This window comes from Phoxinus phoxinus (genome assembly GCF_949152265.1).
Source record: "Phoxinus phoxinus genome assembly, chromosome: 10".
In the NCBI taxonomy this organism is placed as follows: Eukaryota; Metazoa; Chordata; class Actinopteri; order Cypriniformes; family Leuciscidae; genus Phoxinus; species Phoxinus phoxinus.
The window spans coordinates 14,032,430-14,048,867 of NC_136885.1; the positions used below are offsets into that span (position 1 = coordinate 14,032,430).

At 40.5% G+C, this 16,438-nt stretch overlaps 1 protein-coding gene and 2 long non-coding RNA genes across 13 annotated transcripts in view; 1 reads left to right on the plus strand and 2 right to left on the minus strand.

Annotated features, from left to right (window-relative positions):
- The first annotated feature begins 92 nt into the window (after positions 1-92).
- The window catches only part of stk31 (serine/threonine kinase 31), a 35,568-nt gene continuing 19,222 nt past the window's right edge, over positions 93-16,438 (plus strand). Inside the window, exons 1-7 of one of the 11 annotated variants that reach the window (XM_079624790.1) lie at positions 13,842-14,150; positions 14,284-14,327; positions 14,408-14,480; positions 14,585-14,625; positions 14,722-14,774; positions 14,911-15,006; positions 15,086-15,157. In XM_079624790.1, coding sequence (XP_079480916.1) covers positions 14,595-14,625; positions 14,722-14,774; positions 14,911-15,006; positions 15,086-15,157 — 252 coding nt within the window. In that variant the 5' untranslated portion in view covers positions 13,842-14,150; positions 14,284-14,327; positions 14,408-14,480; positions 14,585-14,594. Of the gene's footprint in view, positions 168-13,841; positions 14,328-14,407; positions 14,481-14,584; positions 14,626-14,721; positions 14,775-14,910; positions 15,007-15,085; positions 15,158-16,438 lie in introns of those variants that run through there. The other 10 variants (XM_079624796.1, XM_079624792.1, XM_079624797.1 and 7 more) reach the window with 10 other exon arrangements.
- On the minus strand, positions 308-1,096 carry LOC307005054. The gene is made up of 3 exons (XR_013799210.1): positions 958-1,096; positions 747-837; positions 308-415 (listed from the first exon to the last, which is right to left on the minus strand). It is a non-coding gene; the product is annotated as an uncharacterized lncRNA (long non-coding RNA).
- Positions 12,937-13,744, minus strand: LOC307005053. The gene is made up of 3 exons (XR_013799209.1): positions 13,611-13,744; positions 13,400-13,490; positions 12,937-13,068 (listed from the first exon to the last, which is right to left on the minus strand). It is a non-coding gene; the product is annotated as an uncharacterized lncRNA (long non-coding RNA).

The window sequence follows — 16,438 nt, forward strand, 5'->3', positions numbered from 1 at the left end:
GGGCTCTGCACCATAGACTGTAAAAAAATAGCTCTGCACGCAGTGGTGCTCGGGCACGAGACATGAAGGCATCTGATTGGTTCTTTACATTCGCACCGAATGGCAGTGATTGGTTTTTTTTACTGATGGCAGTTTTTACTGTCCTACAACAGCTGCTACAGACAGAGGTCAGATTTTTTTCATTCCTTTTTCTGAACACATAATGTATTGACTACTATCATGGAAGGACCATTTCATCCAGTATATATAAAAAAAAATTCTGAACAGGATTACCTACCCTAGGTTTAAATGACTTTGGATAGCCACGACTGTAGCGGCCCCTCGGATATATACATCAAGACGCAGAGAGTTTCAAACGGGTGTCTTTTTATTTCTTCCTCTCAACGAGCACCATGCACCATGAACACCGTGAAAACTACAGAAGAAACACAAAATACTTCCATGTAGCTTCACAATTGATTTGCATGTAAATTATGTTCACAAAGGAATTATGTTTACACACAATACAAATAATTTCAACAGATGACCAAGATGAAATATGAAATGAAATATATGACAAATGAAATATCACATGCTTCTTTTAAATGAAATACAATATAGTATACGGTAATTGTTCACAGAAAGAATATGTTTTTATATTAATGACATGTGCAATAAACCCATAAACAAATGAAGTAATAATATTCTCTTTCCTTAAACAAAATCCCTTCTGATAATAATACACACTCCATACATTTCCTTCATACCTCATTCCGCTCTCCAAGGGCGCTAATTCAAAGAGTTTCTGCCATCAGCTACCATGCTCTCTAGCTCGACACACCATCACATTTCGGAGCTCTTAAAACATAACATGTACGAGCAATACAAAAATAAATTAAATCACAATGTAAACTCTCTCTTTACAAGATTCAAATGTATGAACACGATAAATAATTAAAGTGGTTACAAGTTTTTTACCGTTCTTCCGACGACATGTGAGCACCACATTGAGAAGAGAGTAACAGGAAGTTTAGCGTCATAAAACCATCTGAAGAAGAACGGCGCTTTTCAAAATAAAAGCGGGACAGACAAGGTGACACTGTCGAACTATAATGTCTTTTTAACATATAAAAATAAAATGTTATATATTTTATAAACTCTGTAGGAAAATATTAATGCGATTTTTAAGACATTTACACTCCCACCAAATCCTAGTACAATGAATGAACAAATATAAAAAGAGTAAGTGAATTGTGCAGGATTTCTTGACTCTAAGAAATGAATAGCCTGAAGTTAAGCTATCAGAGGTTTAAAACAGAGCAGTTTGTGCAGTATCATCAATTGCTTTCTTCTAGTCAGTTCTCTAGGAGGAGCACTAATTTTTTGATTGGTCTCTCAATAACTGAGGGCTTGGAGGGAGGATCTTGTTTTTTATGAGGTTTCCTCTCCCCAACTTGCACTTTAACTCGACGAACCAAGCCATCACTACTTTGAACAGTCTCAATCACTCGTCCAAGTTGCCACTGATTTCTTGGGAGGTTGTCGTCTTTAATAATGACAATGTCATTAACTTGAAGGTTGCGTTGAGGTGAGTGCCATTTCTGTCTCAAGGATATGTTCAGCAGATACTCCCTTTTCCAGCGACTCCAAAACTGTTCGATGAGATACTGAACTCTTCTCCACCTCTTTGTCGCATACAGGTCCTCCTTGACAAATACTCCTGGAGGAGGAAGAGCAACTTTAGGTTTCATCATAATGAGGTGATTCGGTGTTATAGGCTCCAGTGCTTGTGGATCATTGATTCCATCCACTGTTAACGGGCGACTATTAACAATAGCCATGGCCTCATATAGCAGTGTTCTGAGGGAGGCGTCATCAAGTCGACCTGGGCACTGTGCAAAGGTAGCATTCAGCACATTTCGAACAGTTCTGATCTGACGCTCCCAGACACCACCTGCAGGACTGTCAGAGGGAGCATTGAAAACAAATTCACACTGCTTCTCAGTCAGGAAGATTTCCAGTAGCTTAGTGTCACATTGTTTAAGTGCTTCCTTGAGCTCATTCCTGGCACCAACAAAATTAGAGCCTTGGTCACAGCGAAGTTGTTGAACAGCTCCTCTCAAGCTGATGAAGCATCTCAATGAGTTGATGAATGAGTCTGTTGACAAATCTTCGAGCATTTCAATATGAACAGCTCTAGAGTACAGACATGTGAAAATTAAGCCATATCTTTTGTATTCTTTGCGGGCTTTCTTTACAATGAAAGGACCGAAACAGTCCATGCCGCTGTATGTGAAAGGTGCTGAGGCTTCGACGCGTTCTGCGGGAAGCTCGGCCATTTGTTGTCTTTCTGTCGGCCGTCGCAGTTTTCTGCAAAGCACACAAGTGTGTATCAGCTTAGCGACCAACTTGCTCCCACCAATTACCCAGAATCCATTGGCCCGAAGCTCCATTAAAGTCTGGCTTCGACCCTGATGGCATGTTTTAGCGTGGAAATGAGACACAATCAGCTTGGTGATGTGGCTGTTATTTGGCAGGACGACTGGGTGCTTGACTTTGTGACAGAGCGATGACTCTTTCAATCTCCCACCAACACAGAGAAGTCCTTCAGACCAGATAGGGTCGAGACGGAAAAGAGAGCTTGAGTTTGGAAGGTCTTTTTTACCCTGAAGCATCTTTATCTCCTGAGGGAAAGCTTGCTGCTGTACGATCTTAATCACTTCGTCTGCAGCCTTCTCACGCTCCTTAACAGTCACATACTCACTGTGTTGTTTCTGTTTAGACCCCAGCCTCTTGATTCTTGCCACCACCTTAAGAATTGTTGTCCAGGAGGAAAACTGACTCAAACGCCTGAGGATGTCATTGCAGTTTTTGACTTCTGTTGCAAACACCTGAATCGTCTTGACTTCAGGATCACCAACGAGTAATTCTGATGGAGCGTTGGGTGTTAGAAGTAATTTACTCTCCCAGAGAAACTTCGGTCCTCGCAGCCAGTTTGTTGAATGAATGTCTGAAGCACGAAGACCTCGGGAAGCATGATCTGCCGGGTTTTCTGCGGTGTCCACATAGTGCCACTGACTAGGATCACTGTTATCCCTTATCAGCTGAACACGATTTGCAACAAATATGTGGAACCTACGGGCATCATTGTTAATGTACCCAAGCACAACTTGTGAGTCTGTCCAGAAAACCTCTTCATCAATCTTTATGTCAAGTTCACTTTTTAACATGACACTGACTTTCGTAGAAACCACAGCTGCTGCGAGTTCTAGTCTCGGGATACTTGTGACCTTTGAGGGTGCAACCCTTGCTTTCGCCAGCACGAGACTGCAATGGACATCATCCTTGTCATTTTTGAACCTGAGGTAAGAACATGCACCGTATCCCACGCAGCTGGCATCCGAAAAATGGTGCAACTCTACTCTGACAATGTTATGGAAGTCATATGGGTGGTAACATCTCGGAATTGAAACCTCTTTCAACCTCTGAAGCCCATTTATCCACTCCTCCCACCGTGGCCTCATATCTTCTGGGAGTGGATCATCCCATCCGATGCCTCTGTGACACAGCTCTTGAAGTATACGCTTTCCAGTTAGACTGAATGGAGCGATGAATCCAAGTGGGTCATAAAGAGAGGCAATGACAGAAAGACAACCACGCCGGGTTGAAGGCTGATCTTTCAGGCTGCTGCTAAAACTGAAAGTGTCCGTTTCAATCGACCATTGAATGCCGAGTGCACGCTCTGATAGGGTTGGATCCAGTCCTAGAGGTTCGATGGTTGCTGCTCTTTCTGAGGCATCTAAGCAGGCGAGGGCTGCTTCCTCATTGGAGTTGAATTTATGGAGCCGTAGGCCTCCTCTTTTGCACAACTCCTGTGACTCAGTGATCAGTTTCTTGGCTTCCTCGACCGATGGGACGCTGACTAGCCCGTCATCAACATAAAAGTTTTTCTCCACAAATGTTGATGCTAGTGGATAGGTAGCTTTGTGTTGCCGTGCCAGATGTTTCAAGCCAAAGTTGGCACATCCTGGAGACGAGGCGGCTCCGAAGAGATGGACCGCCATCCTGTATTCCTGTGGTTCCTTCTCCAAATCTCCACCTTTCCACCAGAGGAATTTCAGATAATTCCGGGATTCAGGAGTGACGGAGAACTGATAAAACATTCTTTCGATATCACAGATGATCGCTACGGCCTCCTTCCTGAAGCGGCAGAGAACTCCTACCAGAGGATTGATAAGATCAGGCCCAGTTAGTAGAGTGTCGTTTAAAGAAACACCATGGAATTTGGCTGAACAGTCGAATACGACTCTCAGCTTGCCTGGTTTTCTGGGGTGATAGATGCCGTGATGCGGAAGGTACCACTCAGTCTCTCCTACAAATGTTGTAGGGGCAGGCTCTGCATCACCCTTGTTAATCGTTTCTTCCATGAATGTTTTGTACTGATCGTAATATTGTTTATTGGTCTTTAACTTCTTCTTAAGGCACTGCAGGCGAATTGTGGCTAGCCTCTTGTTGTTTGGTAGGTTGGGTGGACTGTTGCCCTTGAAAGGGAGGGGCATCTCATAATGTCCGTCTTTCTTCTGCGTGATGTTGTCACTGAGGAACTGTATGAAATGAACATCGTTCTGGGACACATATTTATCTTCATAAGTTCTCTCAGTGAAGTCTGATTCTAGGGCTTTTAGAACATCTGTCGTCAATGGAATTGGCAGTTCTTTTACTGTGAGCCGATGCACAAAGCTCTGACTTCCTTGTCTGTCTAGGTGAGGATTTGATGAGCCTATGATACTCCATCCTAGTTTTGATTGTAAGGCTGGAAATAATCCAAGATTATTTCAATGCAACAAAGACACTGCTTTTCATTAAGACATTTCCAGCATAGCGGTGATATGGTCCTGTGGGCCGGAGGTTGGGAACAATGGACGAAATTGTGATGGTCTGATTGGTCAGTTTGAATATTTCACACCTAGGTGTTGGGAGATGGTCGGGGGAGAGATGACAAAACAGGACGGCAAATGTTCTTCACTCTCTTGTCTTTGGATGCGAAGCTGGGGAGAGGGCTCTCTCCCTCTCCCTCTCGCTCTCGCTCTTTCTCTCCCTCTCTCTCTCTCTTTCTCTCTCTCTCTCAGGTAACATTTATGTTGGGTACAAATGATTTAAATTCTCATTACATCATGTTGTAACTATTTAAGTGTAAACATAACCTTATTGCACATTGAACTTTTATTTAATTCATGGAGTCAGATTAAAACGAGATAATTGCATATGAGAACCTGTGTCTTATTTAACCAAAATTCCTTTAAAACGCTGGAGAGACTCGAACACGCGTTTCCTTCCCCGTGCTACTGGAAACCCCCATTGGACCAAAATAGCGCGACTTACAAATTGGTGAGCCCCGGAGACGTGATCGCGAAGCACAACGCGAGCCGCGAAAAAAGATCTTTCCAGCAAAAATGGAATCTAAAATCAACACAGAGGTTTGAACATCTTCTATTTCTTCCGCCGCTGTGGTAAGTCAACTTTTTCTACCTTTTTAGAAGTGTTTAAGAAAATGTTCGCATTTACGGGTCGGAAGGCTCTTTGTTCTAGAAACACGTGTGAGGACGTGATTAGATTAGCAGCGGCAGCGCAGATGAAGAATAAAAACATTTGTATAGATTTGAAAGATCTCCTTGTTTGCCTAAGCAACAAGAAACGAAACCTAAAATTGGAATAACATCTTCCAAATAATGAATAACTCGACGAAGAACCGAAAAAATAAAGCCTAAAAGTTTTAAAAATCAGCCGCATGTCTTTGCCATTGTTGTATTGGCTTGTAAACAAACCAGCAACACATGAAGAGAATGAGCAAACAACAGAAATAAAAATCTAAGTTTGTAAACGATCGAAAAATGCGTGATTTTATAAATAAAAAGGCAGGTCGATGAACTGTTTATGAAAAGCAAAGAAGTTTGGAAAAAAATAGGATGACATGATTTACAGGCTAAAAATCAGTTTTAGGCTAAGCTAAATATGTCCATGCTGCTTCCAAACGCTTAACCCTTTGTGCCGCCGGCCCACCGGTAGGCCCAAAACTACATTGAAAGCATTAATATCCTATACTGAACCTAAACAAACTCTATATTCGCATTAGGGTTCAGTAACTCTGAATCTTGAACAAAATTTATACATTGTTACGTTTGAATTAATTCTAAATTACTCCGAGATTGTTTTTCCCAAATAGATTAACGGATTCGTATGTTACCACAATGTCGAGTCAGAGATTAGCGACGGCTAAAATACTGATATCAGAAGCTCGCTGGCTGCTTGTGTGAGAGGATGAGTGAGTCCGTCTAGGACCAGTTAGAGGCTGGTCGATTAATCTAGCATGGACGCTTCCGCAACCTCTGTTCTAATTTAATGTTACCTTATGTAAGTGCACGTGAAAGATCACGGGCTTGGCCAATCCAAAGCCATTAAAGAAAAGTAAAGTTAATCTACTGGCGTCTTTAATGGTGGCCAAAACCTACTAAAGTAAAACGGTTAAGTTAAGTTCCACGAGGGACACACAAGAGAGGGCTACTGAATGTATCTTTGATTGTTGCGTGTAGGGATTACAGCAAAATCCTAGATATGTAGCCATTGCCTCAGCTTTTTGATCTTCAGGACTGACCACTTGTGCCGGAGACCTACTGGGTAAGGAACTCAAAGCGACATAGTTTCCTGGTCTAAGCGGGTAAAATATTATTAAAGAGTCAAAAGAGAATAATTAAACATTAAAATGGTAATTTTGCCTTCAAGTAGTCCTCAAAGAGACTAAAAATGAAAGAATAGGCATTTGAAATATAAAAAGAGAAACGGTGAACATATATATTTTGTCAACCAGCCTGAACCAAATATCTTTTCATAATCAAATGTATTGACACGAGAACGTACAGAGCAAGGGCCGGATAAAAATAATAGCCTTTTGAAAAAACAAATACTTTGACAACAAAGTTGTTCCAGAGACCAGAAATAATATTATTTACCTTATATTATTTTAAATATAACATAATTGTATTATAACTCGAATTCTAATATACATTGTGTTATAATCGCCAAACAGGGCATTAATTGGAAAAGTATGACATCAGTCTTTAGAATTAGATTCTATTGGGAAGTTAACCAGTGCCAAAAGGGCAGAGGATGTGCTTTTACGTTTGCAAATAAGTGTGGCACAGTTAACAGCCAAATAAAACTGAAATCTGATCAGAGAAGTAAAATTACGAGGTGGGTGTGAAATGCTAAACAGCAGACAGATACCACAGTTTCTTGCAGGTAAAAAAAATAATAATATCTGCACTAACAAAATGTGTGAATGACACCATAAAACAGGCTACACCGATCCAGGTGAACAAATTTCTGCCCACAGATCTGATTGTAATGAGCAACTTAAAATGACAATATGAGTGATAAAAACTCTGATGAATCCAGAAGATTTCCCCAGCAGAACTGGGATCTCTAATGCTCATGACACAAGCAGACTGTGAAGACTGAACCAAGAGCAGCTTTAGGTGTCACACATTGTCCTGAAACAGCAACAATTTAGACCTGGTCTATGAAACTGGGTTTCATGTGAAAACAGGAATTAAAAATTTGAAACTGTTGAAAATATCTGAATTAACTGTGGTTCTCTGCATTTGTTTCTGTCTCAGGTTTTAACACTGAAATCCCTTGGAGAATGGACGCCAGGACAGGCCGGACTCCACCTGCACCAAAGCAGGACGAGATTGTTAGAACATAACCTGAGACTCGGGAGATGGGTGAAAAGACAACTCGAGGCCACTCACACATCACAGTAACACTACTGCATAACTGTGGCCTCCCAGTTAGAACTGGATCCAAATTTACAACACAATTATCATATTTGATTCCACCCATCTCTTAGGCATGAACACTGAACACACACCTCCATTTACCGCTGAACACTACACATAAGAAGATAAAGATGGCATAGAGCCCAAAAGTGACACTTCACTAATGATCTATTGTCCATCATCACACTGAACAGATCCAGACAGCTTCACACACATAGGATGGCAAAGCTGATCCCATGATGACAGTACACATTACCGACTCATGGGAAAACACTGTAACGTACACATGCATGGCTACAGTCACAAATTGATAATGCAAATTCTAAAGCAGAGGCAGACCTGCTATTAAAATTCAAAATGTTTAACTGATTGTTATTGGTGTGGTTGGAAAATCATAGGGCCCATGATTTCTCAACAATGCCTCTAATAACAGACACATCATAAAAAACAAACTAGATCTGAAGTGTGAACGCTTCAATCAATTACAAAAAAATTACAATTCAACCCTGTCATCGACTGTGACTTAGCCAGCCACACACACACCCAAAAACACACACACACACACACACACACACAAAAACACACACACACAAAAACACACACACACACACACAAAAACACACACACACACACACACACACACACACACAAAAACACACACACACACACACACACACACACACACACACACACACACACACACTGTTACAAGGAAGATCTCCATTCTTGTATTGCGCCAAAGTCACTTCTTAAATCTGCATAGGTGGCTTACATTGGAAGATTACTGAACAAACAATGATTATTACATATATTTTCTTCATGATTTTTGATTGAATATTATTATTGATATTACATGAAATATTGTTACATACCTTGCATATTTGTATTTTGACCATTTGACCTACAACAATGTTTTTGGACATTGATTAAATTGAATCTCTGCGTTTGGGTTACACTAAATATTTTACAGAAACTCTACATGAAATGAGGTTATAAACCAGCATTGTTGTTTTGTTGTGATGAAATTTATTTGAGTGTTTCCTGAAACAGTGTAAGAACTTGTTGATCTTCGTTTGTCCTCCCTTGACCGTGTTCCTAAATACTTAAGGGTTTTTTGCCAGAGACCAATTTGAATCTGACCATATCAACCCGTTGACCAATGACAAATGCCATGTGTCTACTTTTGCTGTTTGTTGTATTGGATGCTCTCTTAAATCACAGGATCACTGCTACTGAAGTTTATGTCCTGTGTCCTGGTTCAGAAAGAGGCAGCTGCTAGATTGCTGTCCCACTCGTTTGCTCCCAGATTCCTGTTCTTGTGGAGGTGTGATGGATGAATTGCACATCTATGAATGGTGAAAGACCATTTGATGGAGCCTCCTCATGCAGCAGCCCTGCATGGTGAACAAAGACTGAACACTAACAAACTGTTATTGCTACAAAGCCTGGACGAAAAGTCTGAAGATGCAACCACACAACAGAAAGCATGTCTCTATGGATTGTGCCACCTTTGAATTCCATCTGTATTGCCAATGGTGCCAAGCGGCGGACTGTAAGGCTGGAAATAATCCAAGATTATTTCAATGCAACAAAGACACTGCTTTTCATTAAGACATTTCCAGCATAGCGGTGATATGGTCCTGTGGGCCGGAGGTTGGGAACAATGGACGAAATTGTGATGGTCTGATTGGTCAGTTTGAATATTTCACACCTAGGTGTTGGGAGATGGTCGGGGGAGAGATGACAAAACAGGACGGCAAATGTTCTTCACTCTCTTGTCTTTGGATGCGAAGCTGGGGAGAGGGCTCTCTCCCTCTCCCTCTCGCTCTCGCTCTTTCTCTCCCTCTCTCTCTCTCTTTCTCTCTCTCTCTCAGGTAACATTTATGTTGGGTACAAATGATTTAAATTCTCATTACATCATGTTGTAACTATTTAAGTGTAAACATAACCTTATTGCACATTGAACTTTTATTTAATTCATGGAGTCAGATTAAAACGAGATAATTGCATATGAGAACCTGTGTCTTATTTAACCAAAATTCCTTTAAAACGCTGGAGAGACTCGAACACGCGTTTCCTTCCCCGTGCTACTGGAAACCCCCATTGGACCAAAATAGCGCGACTTACATGATCTCTGTGCAAACGGTTGATTTTTGTCCCCAATGATAACCTCAAGAGGAGCTAGTGCTGCTGGACAGTCATATCCAATCAAGAGCCCTACATCACAGTCTTGAAGGGGTGGTAGCTTATCTGCCAAATGTCTGAGATGAGGCCAGAGTAAAGCTGTTTCCTTCGTTGGGACGTAAGACTTGTCCACCGGGATAAAGTCACGGCTGTAGGCTTGTTGTAATTCGATGTGGTTCTTAGAGTGCAGTCCTCGAACTTGTAGACCATGGACGTTCTTGCTAGATATGATTGTATCAATAGCCGTCATAGTACTCAATTTTAATTTTACTGGTTGGGCATCAATATTCAGTTTGTCAAGTACATCTTCTAAGACAAACGTTGAGTCACTCTGTGTGTCCAGTATTGCGTACGTAAGTACTTCTCTGTGTGGCTCTAGCATTGAAGACACAAGGACTGGGACGATACTTGAGGTAGCAGAAGCACGTTGTGTTGATGCATGGGATACAACCTTGTGCATTTCCAAGCTTGCATGGTTTTCTGTGGAAGTGGAGCTATTCGTTGTTGCTTCCACAGGTCTTTGTTTCCGGTCATCGTGCAAGCAGGTTGGGTGACGACGGCTGCATATGTTGCATGTGTGTCGTCTCTTACAATCTTTGGTCATGTGACCCTTCCTCAAGCACCCAAAGCAGAGCCGATTTTCACAGATGAATGCCTTTTTGTCTTCACCACTCTTTGCTGCGAAGGTGGGACACTTGATGATGTTATGAGCTTCACTTTTACAGACAGAGCAAGGTGATTTTGGTTTGCTACCGTTTGTTTCTAGTTTATCTTGAGCGAAACTCTTTGTTTGTGTGTTTGTGTTGAGAGCTTTGGCTCTCTTTGGTGATCTTTCATCTGTGGCCCTGAAGTTCATTAACAATGGAGAAGCAATAGGGTTACAGGCTATCCGTGCCTCTTTGCTCAGAAACTTTGTGAAGCATGCAAGATCTGGAAAGCTTCCGGATGTGTCAAGTTCCTCTACAACAATTCGACTCCACTTGCGCACAATCCATTCTGGTAGTTTTTTGAGCAACTTGTGGTTTTCCTCACAATCGTTAAGGATAGCTAGTCCTTTGACGTGGGGAATTGCCTCAGTGCAGCCTTGGAGGAAGTCAGCGAACTCTTGTAGTGCTAGTGGGTCGTTTGTGTTGATCTTTGGCCATCTCATGAGCTTATCTCGGAAAGCCTTTTGTATGATAAACGGGTTCCCATATCTGTCTTGTAAGACTTTCCATGCTCCATTGTATGCGCTTTCTGAATCTCGATAAAAGAAACCTTCTACAGCTTTGCGCGCCTCTCCAGCAAGATAATTTTTTAGATAAAACATCTTCTCACTTGGTGGGAGGGGTTTTCTGTCAATAAGAGCTATGAATGACATCTTCCAATCTGTAAACTGTAAAGGGTCACCACGGAACGTGGTTGGTTCAGGGACCGGCAAGCGGTTCATGCTTAATGAGCTGGCGATTGCTTGGGCTAGACTGACAGACTCCTGGGTCATTGTCACCTCAGGAGCAGCTTGGTGAGGTTGGAATGATGCAGCATCAGGATTTAATCGAGGTTTAGTTTCCTTTCTGTAGCAAGCAGAGTTAGTTTTGTCATTAATCTCCTCATCATGGTTCTCAAACCCTTCAAAATCGTCATATGCTCTCACACGAGCTGCTGCTATGGCAACGTCTTTTGCTGCTTGTAACTGCTGCAATTTGGTTCTCTCTTGTTCCAACTGTTGTTGCATTTCCACCTCTTTTTGTTTCATTTCTACTAACATTTTTGCCTCTTTAAGCTTCCATTCACCCTCTAACTTGTGAAGATGTGCTTGCTGTGCTTGGATTTCTTTCATGGCTTTTGATTGTTCCAGCTTAGCCGCAAGCTCTGCTTGTGCATCTACTCTACTGCTGTGGGTACTGGCTGAGCTGGAGTGGTTGCTCATTCTCTCCGGTGACTCCGCTGAGCTTACCGTTTCAGTTTTAGTGTGGCCAAAGACAGACCCATATTCATCTTTATTTAAGGTTTCTCTTACCCTTTCCTTCTCAAGTTGATCATTATAATCTTGATTAATAGTCTCTAGCCGGTTACTTATGAGGTCACAAATGTCTTTTGTTAGCGTAACACAGGCATCCATTTTCTTTACAATCTCTGGTGTGGTGTTACTGTTACGTAGAATAGGTTCATACTGCTGGCCCACGTCATCATGCTTTGCTTGAATGTCTAGCTGTAATTCATTGAGGTCTTCTGATGAACAGAGGGTTTTTAATTTTGTCCTAGTCTCCCTTGCTACCAGCTTCCAAGAGTCATAGGTCTTGTTAAATGCCTTCTCACGTTTTCTGGTGTCTTGGTCATGCATCTCTTGGCCTTTCTCTGTTAGCTTTCTTTCACGTGAGCTAGACCTGCATGGGGTGTCTTTAAGTGACATCTTGTTTGTTTGTGCTACTGTTTTAAGTCGAGTGTAGCCTTTGATTGTCCTATGCCTGAATTTACACTTGTAAGCTGTAGTTATCTTTTACCACAGAGTAATGTTTATGCCAAGCATTAACAGATTATGGACATCCAAAAGGATTTTTAGCATAAAACAGTGACAACAAAATTCCCCTTCAACCTTTTCATAAATAGACAAGACCCAAGCGCATGAGCTAGTCTCTTGAAATAGTCACCAGTTTTAGAAGCGTTAGGAACGGAGAATTAGCTTGCAAGATAATTTGACTTTATAATACCACATTATTATTTAAGTCACTTCAGTTATGCTGTAAGCGTGCGTGTGTAGAAATTGTCCCTTTTCAGCATTTTTGCTCCTTGGCATCCAGTGTCTCTTTTTGCATCTCTAGCTGTACCTTAAGCATGCTGTCCATTTTAAGTCTTGCCTGGGTGCAGGAGCTGGATGCAAGCGAAGTAAAACTGGCTGGTATTAGGTTGGTGGATGGACCTCAGATGTGATGGCGTCAACTTCTCACCAGGGACGGCAGGGCTGGTGCAGCGATGAGTTTTCACTGTAGCGGCCCCTCGGATATATACATCAAGACGCAGAGAGTTTCAAACGGGTGTCTTTTTATTTCTTCCTCTCAACGAGCACCATGCACCATGAACACCGTGAAAACTACAGAAGAAACACAAAATACTTCCATGTAGCTTCACAATTGATTTGCATGTAAATTATGTTCACAAAGGAATTATGTTTACACACAATACAAATAATTTCAACAGATGACCAAGATGAAATATGAAATGAAATATATGACAAATGAAATATCACATGCTTCTTTTAAATGAAATACAATATAGTATACGGTAATTGTTCACAGAAAGAATATGTTTTTATATTAATGACATGTGCAATAAACCCATAAACAAATGAAGTAATAATATTCTCTTTCCTTAAACAAAATCCCTTCTGATAATAATACACACTCCATACATTTCCTTCATACCTCATTCCGCTCTCCAAGGGCGCTAATTCAAAGAGTTTCTGCCATCAGCTACCATGCTCTCTAGCTCGACACACCATCACATTTCGGAGCTCTTAAAACATAACATGTACGAGCAATACAAAAATAAATTAAATCACAATGTAAACTCTCTCTTTACAAGATTCAAATGTATGAACACGATAAATAATTAAAGTGGTTACAAGTTTTTTACCGTTCTTCCGACGACATGTGAGCACCACATTGAGAAGAGAGTAACAGGAAGTTTAGCGTCATAAAACCATCTGAAGAAGAACGGCGCTTTTCAAAATAAAAGCGGGACAGACAAGGTGACACTGTCGAACTATAATGTCTTTTTAACATATAAAAATAAAATGTTATATATTTTATAAACTCTGTAGGAAAATATTAATGCGATTTTTAAGACATTTACAACGACCTCTTCTCGCCACCTGATCCACTGATGGGTCTGAGAGTCATTAGATTCGGTTCCTTCGAACAGTTCAACACAGATCCATATTTCTGCATATTGCTGTTTATCGCATTAGAGTTTTTTTTTTAAATAAGACTGTTTAATATAATTACTTCGATACAGTAATTTGGCTAATTTAATTCTAGGTTTTTGATTTGTGAACTGCTCGGATCGATTGAGGATGATTCGAGATCGATTCGTTCAGACCGGTTCAAGCAATTAATTGAAAAGATCCTAATTACAAACGATTGTTCACAAATCGGACGTCACTACTACAAAGATGTAATTTTTTATTAATATCCGAATTCTTAGTTTACACTTAACGTTAGCTAAATAATATTGCAGGTAAAATTATAAGTCGCAATATCCTATGTTAAAATAGCATGCTTATTTATTCAATCGTTTACTTTGAAAGGTAAAACACGACAACACCTGAGACAGACCACTGTACAAACTTTGGTGACTTTACCTATCATTCAAATTATTAAATGCTTTGCAATTTGCATGTTTAACAATACATTTCTTGCTATAATTTACAGAACATACCGGAATCGTTCGCCTGTGGGGATTAACGTAACGTTAGCAACGGAATTTTCAGGTCGCTAAACATTGGTAAGACGAACGACATTATATTGAAAATAAAACGAAATTACTGTCAAATGGAGACCCGTAGAAAACTTAAACTATTATAACGGCTGCCACGTTGTTGACTTTAGGCCGCATATCATGGATCAGTCTGGGATTTCGCCTGAAAAAAGTAAGTTACAGGTTTTCTCCTGGTTTTCGATTCGTCATTGTCCGTTTTTTGCACATGCTGATGTATGAGCATCGCTTATAATTGTTATTTATCCAGTGGAACTCGTGGTTGTCACTCATGTTATGGATGCCATCACGTTTTGTGCTCAGGTAAGCTAAATATTTACTGTTTACGCTACATCTCTTTGTCATGTTAAGCTAGTGTGAGTCAAAAATGTAAATTGATTCACCATTTCTATCAGAATACTCAGTATGTTCATCCATATGCTGGTTTTTGTTTCATCAGAATGTAACAGACAAAATAATTGAGAAGATAAATGTTATGCTAACAGAAAAATGCCCCATCGCGCCTACACTGGTGGGAAGGCCAAGTTCACACAAGGCAAGTAATATATGGACAAATACAAATAGTACAGATCTACAAGTTAAGATCTGACTCTACACTCCATTTTCCCGTGTAGGTCTATGGGGCACGATATTCAGAGGACAAGTGCTGGTACAGGTGTACAGTGCAACAGCAAACAGAAGACAAGGTTTGTAAAAAGCTGAGTAAATCAAGAAGGGACCAATCAGATAGTAGCCTCAATGAGGGAAGAAATCGAGTGCAACAGTCGGGTTCTGGAAGTAAAAATACCATTCATTTTCTCCATAGGGGTATTTATTTCAAACAATAAATTATAAACCTAAAGACAGATCTACTGTTGAGCTACGAGGTTGTTAAATGAGAATTCCGGTCAATTTTAACATTGAGCTCAATTTTTAGTAAATTTGGAGTGCTGTTTGTGTTATCCTCTTTTTAAAATTTGCACCCTATTGACTTGAATGGGGCAAGTTTTAAACCTGCTTTTAGCCTCTTAACATCCTTGATGTGTCATTACAAGTGCCCAGCCATGTTGAGTGATTCCTTCAGAGTGTACACGCTGAATCTGACTGCATTAGATGTGAAAGATATTAATAAAAATGATGTTAATTCAACAAGCGCACATACCTGTATTTACTTCCTGTTTTCGGTCGAAGTCCACAGTAGTCGATTGTTGAGTTCATGTGCGTGATCATACTGTAGGTAACTAAGCAACAGTGGAGACTCAGACTGTCAGCTGTCAACCGAAGACGGTGCTGCTCTGATGGATATTTGTAAAAAAAAATCATCTTAGTTATCTATGATCACGCGCGTGAACTCGACAGTCGACTACTGTGGACTTCGACCGAAAACAGGAAGTAAATACAGGTATGAATTAACATCATTTTTATTAATATCTTTCACATCTACTGCAGTCAGATTCACCGTGTTCACTCTGAAGGAATCATGCAACATGGCTGGGCACTTGTAATGACACATCAAGGATGTTAAGAGGCTAAAAGCAGGTTTAAAACTTGCCCCATTCAAGTCAATAGGGTGCAAATTTTAAAAAGAGGATAACACGGTGTAGGCAACACCGATTTTTGTCGTTGTTCTCTGTATTGACAGCACTCCAAATTTACTAAAAATTGAGCTCAATGTTAAAATTGACCGGAGTTCTCCTTTAATCAATTGACTTTGCTTTTTGTTGAAGCCTACAGTCCATAATATTTTTTTAATAATCATGTTTAACAGTGGAATTCCTGCTGAAAACCGACATTACCCATGATTCTGCGGAGAAATCTCCACCAGTCAGAGAATAGGACAAGTATCTGAATCGTGCCGTTTCGCTACACTCTTAAACTACTTAAATATGGCATATTTTGCAATAAACATCAAATATATTGTTTCTTTCTATAGTCAACATTTGATGTGGATCAAAAATGTTCATCAAAGTTGTCCTAAGACAAGAACG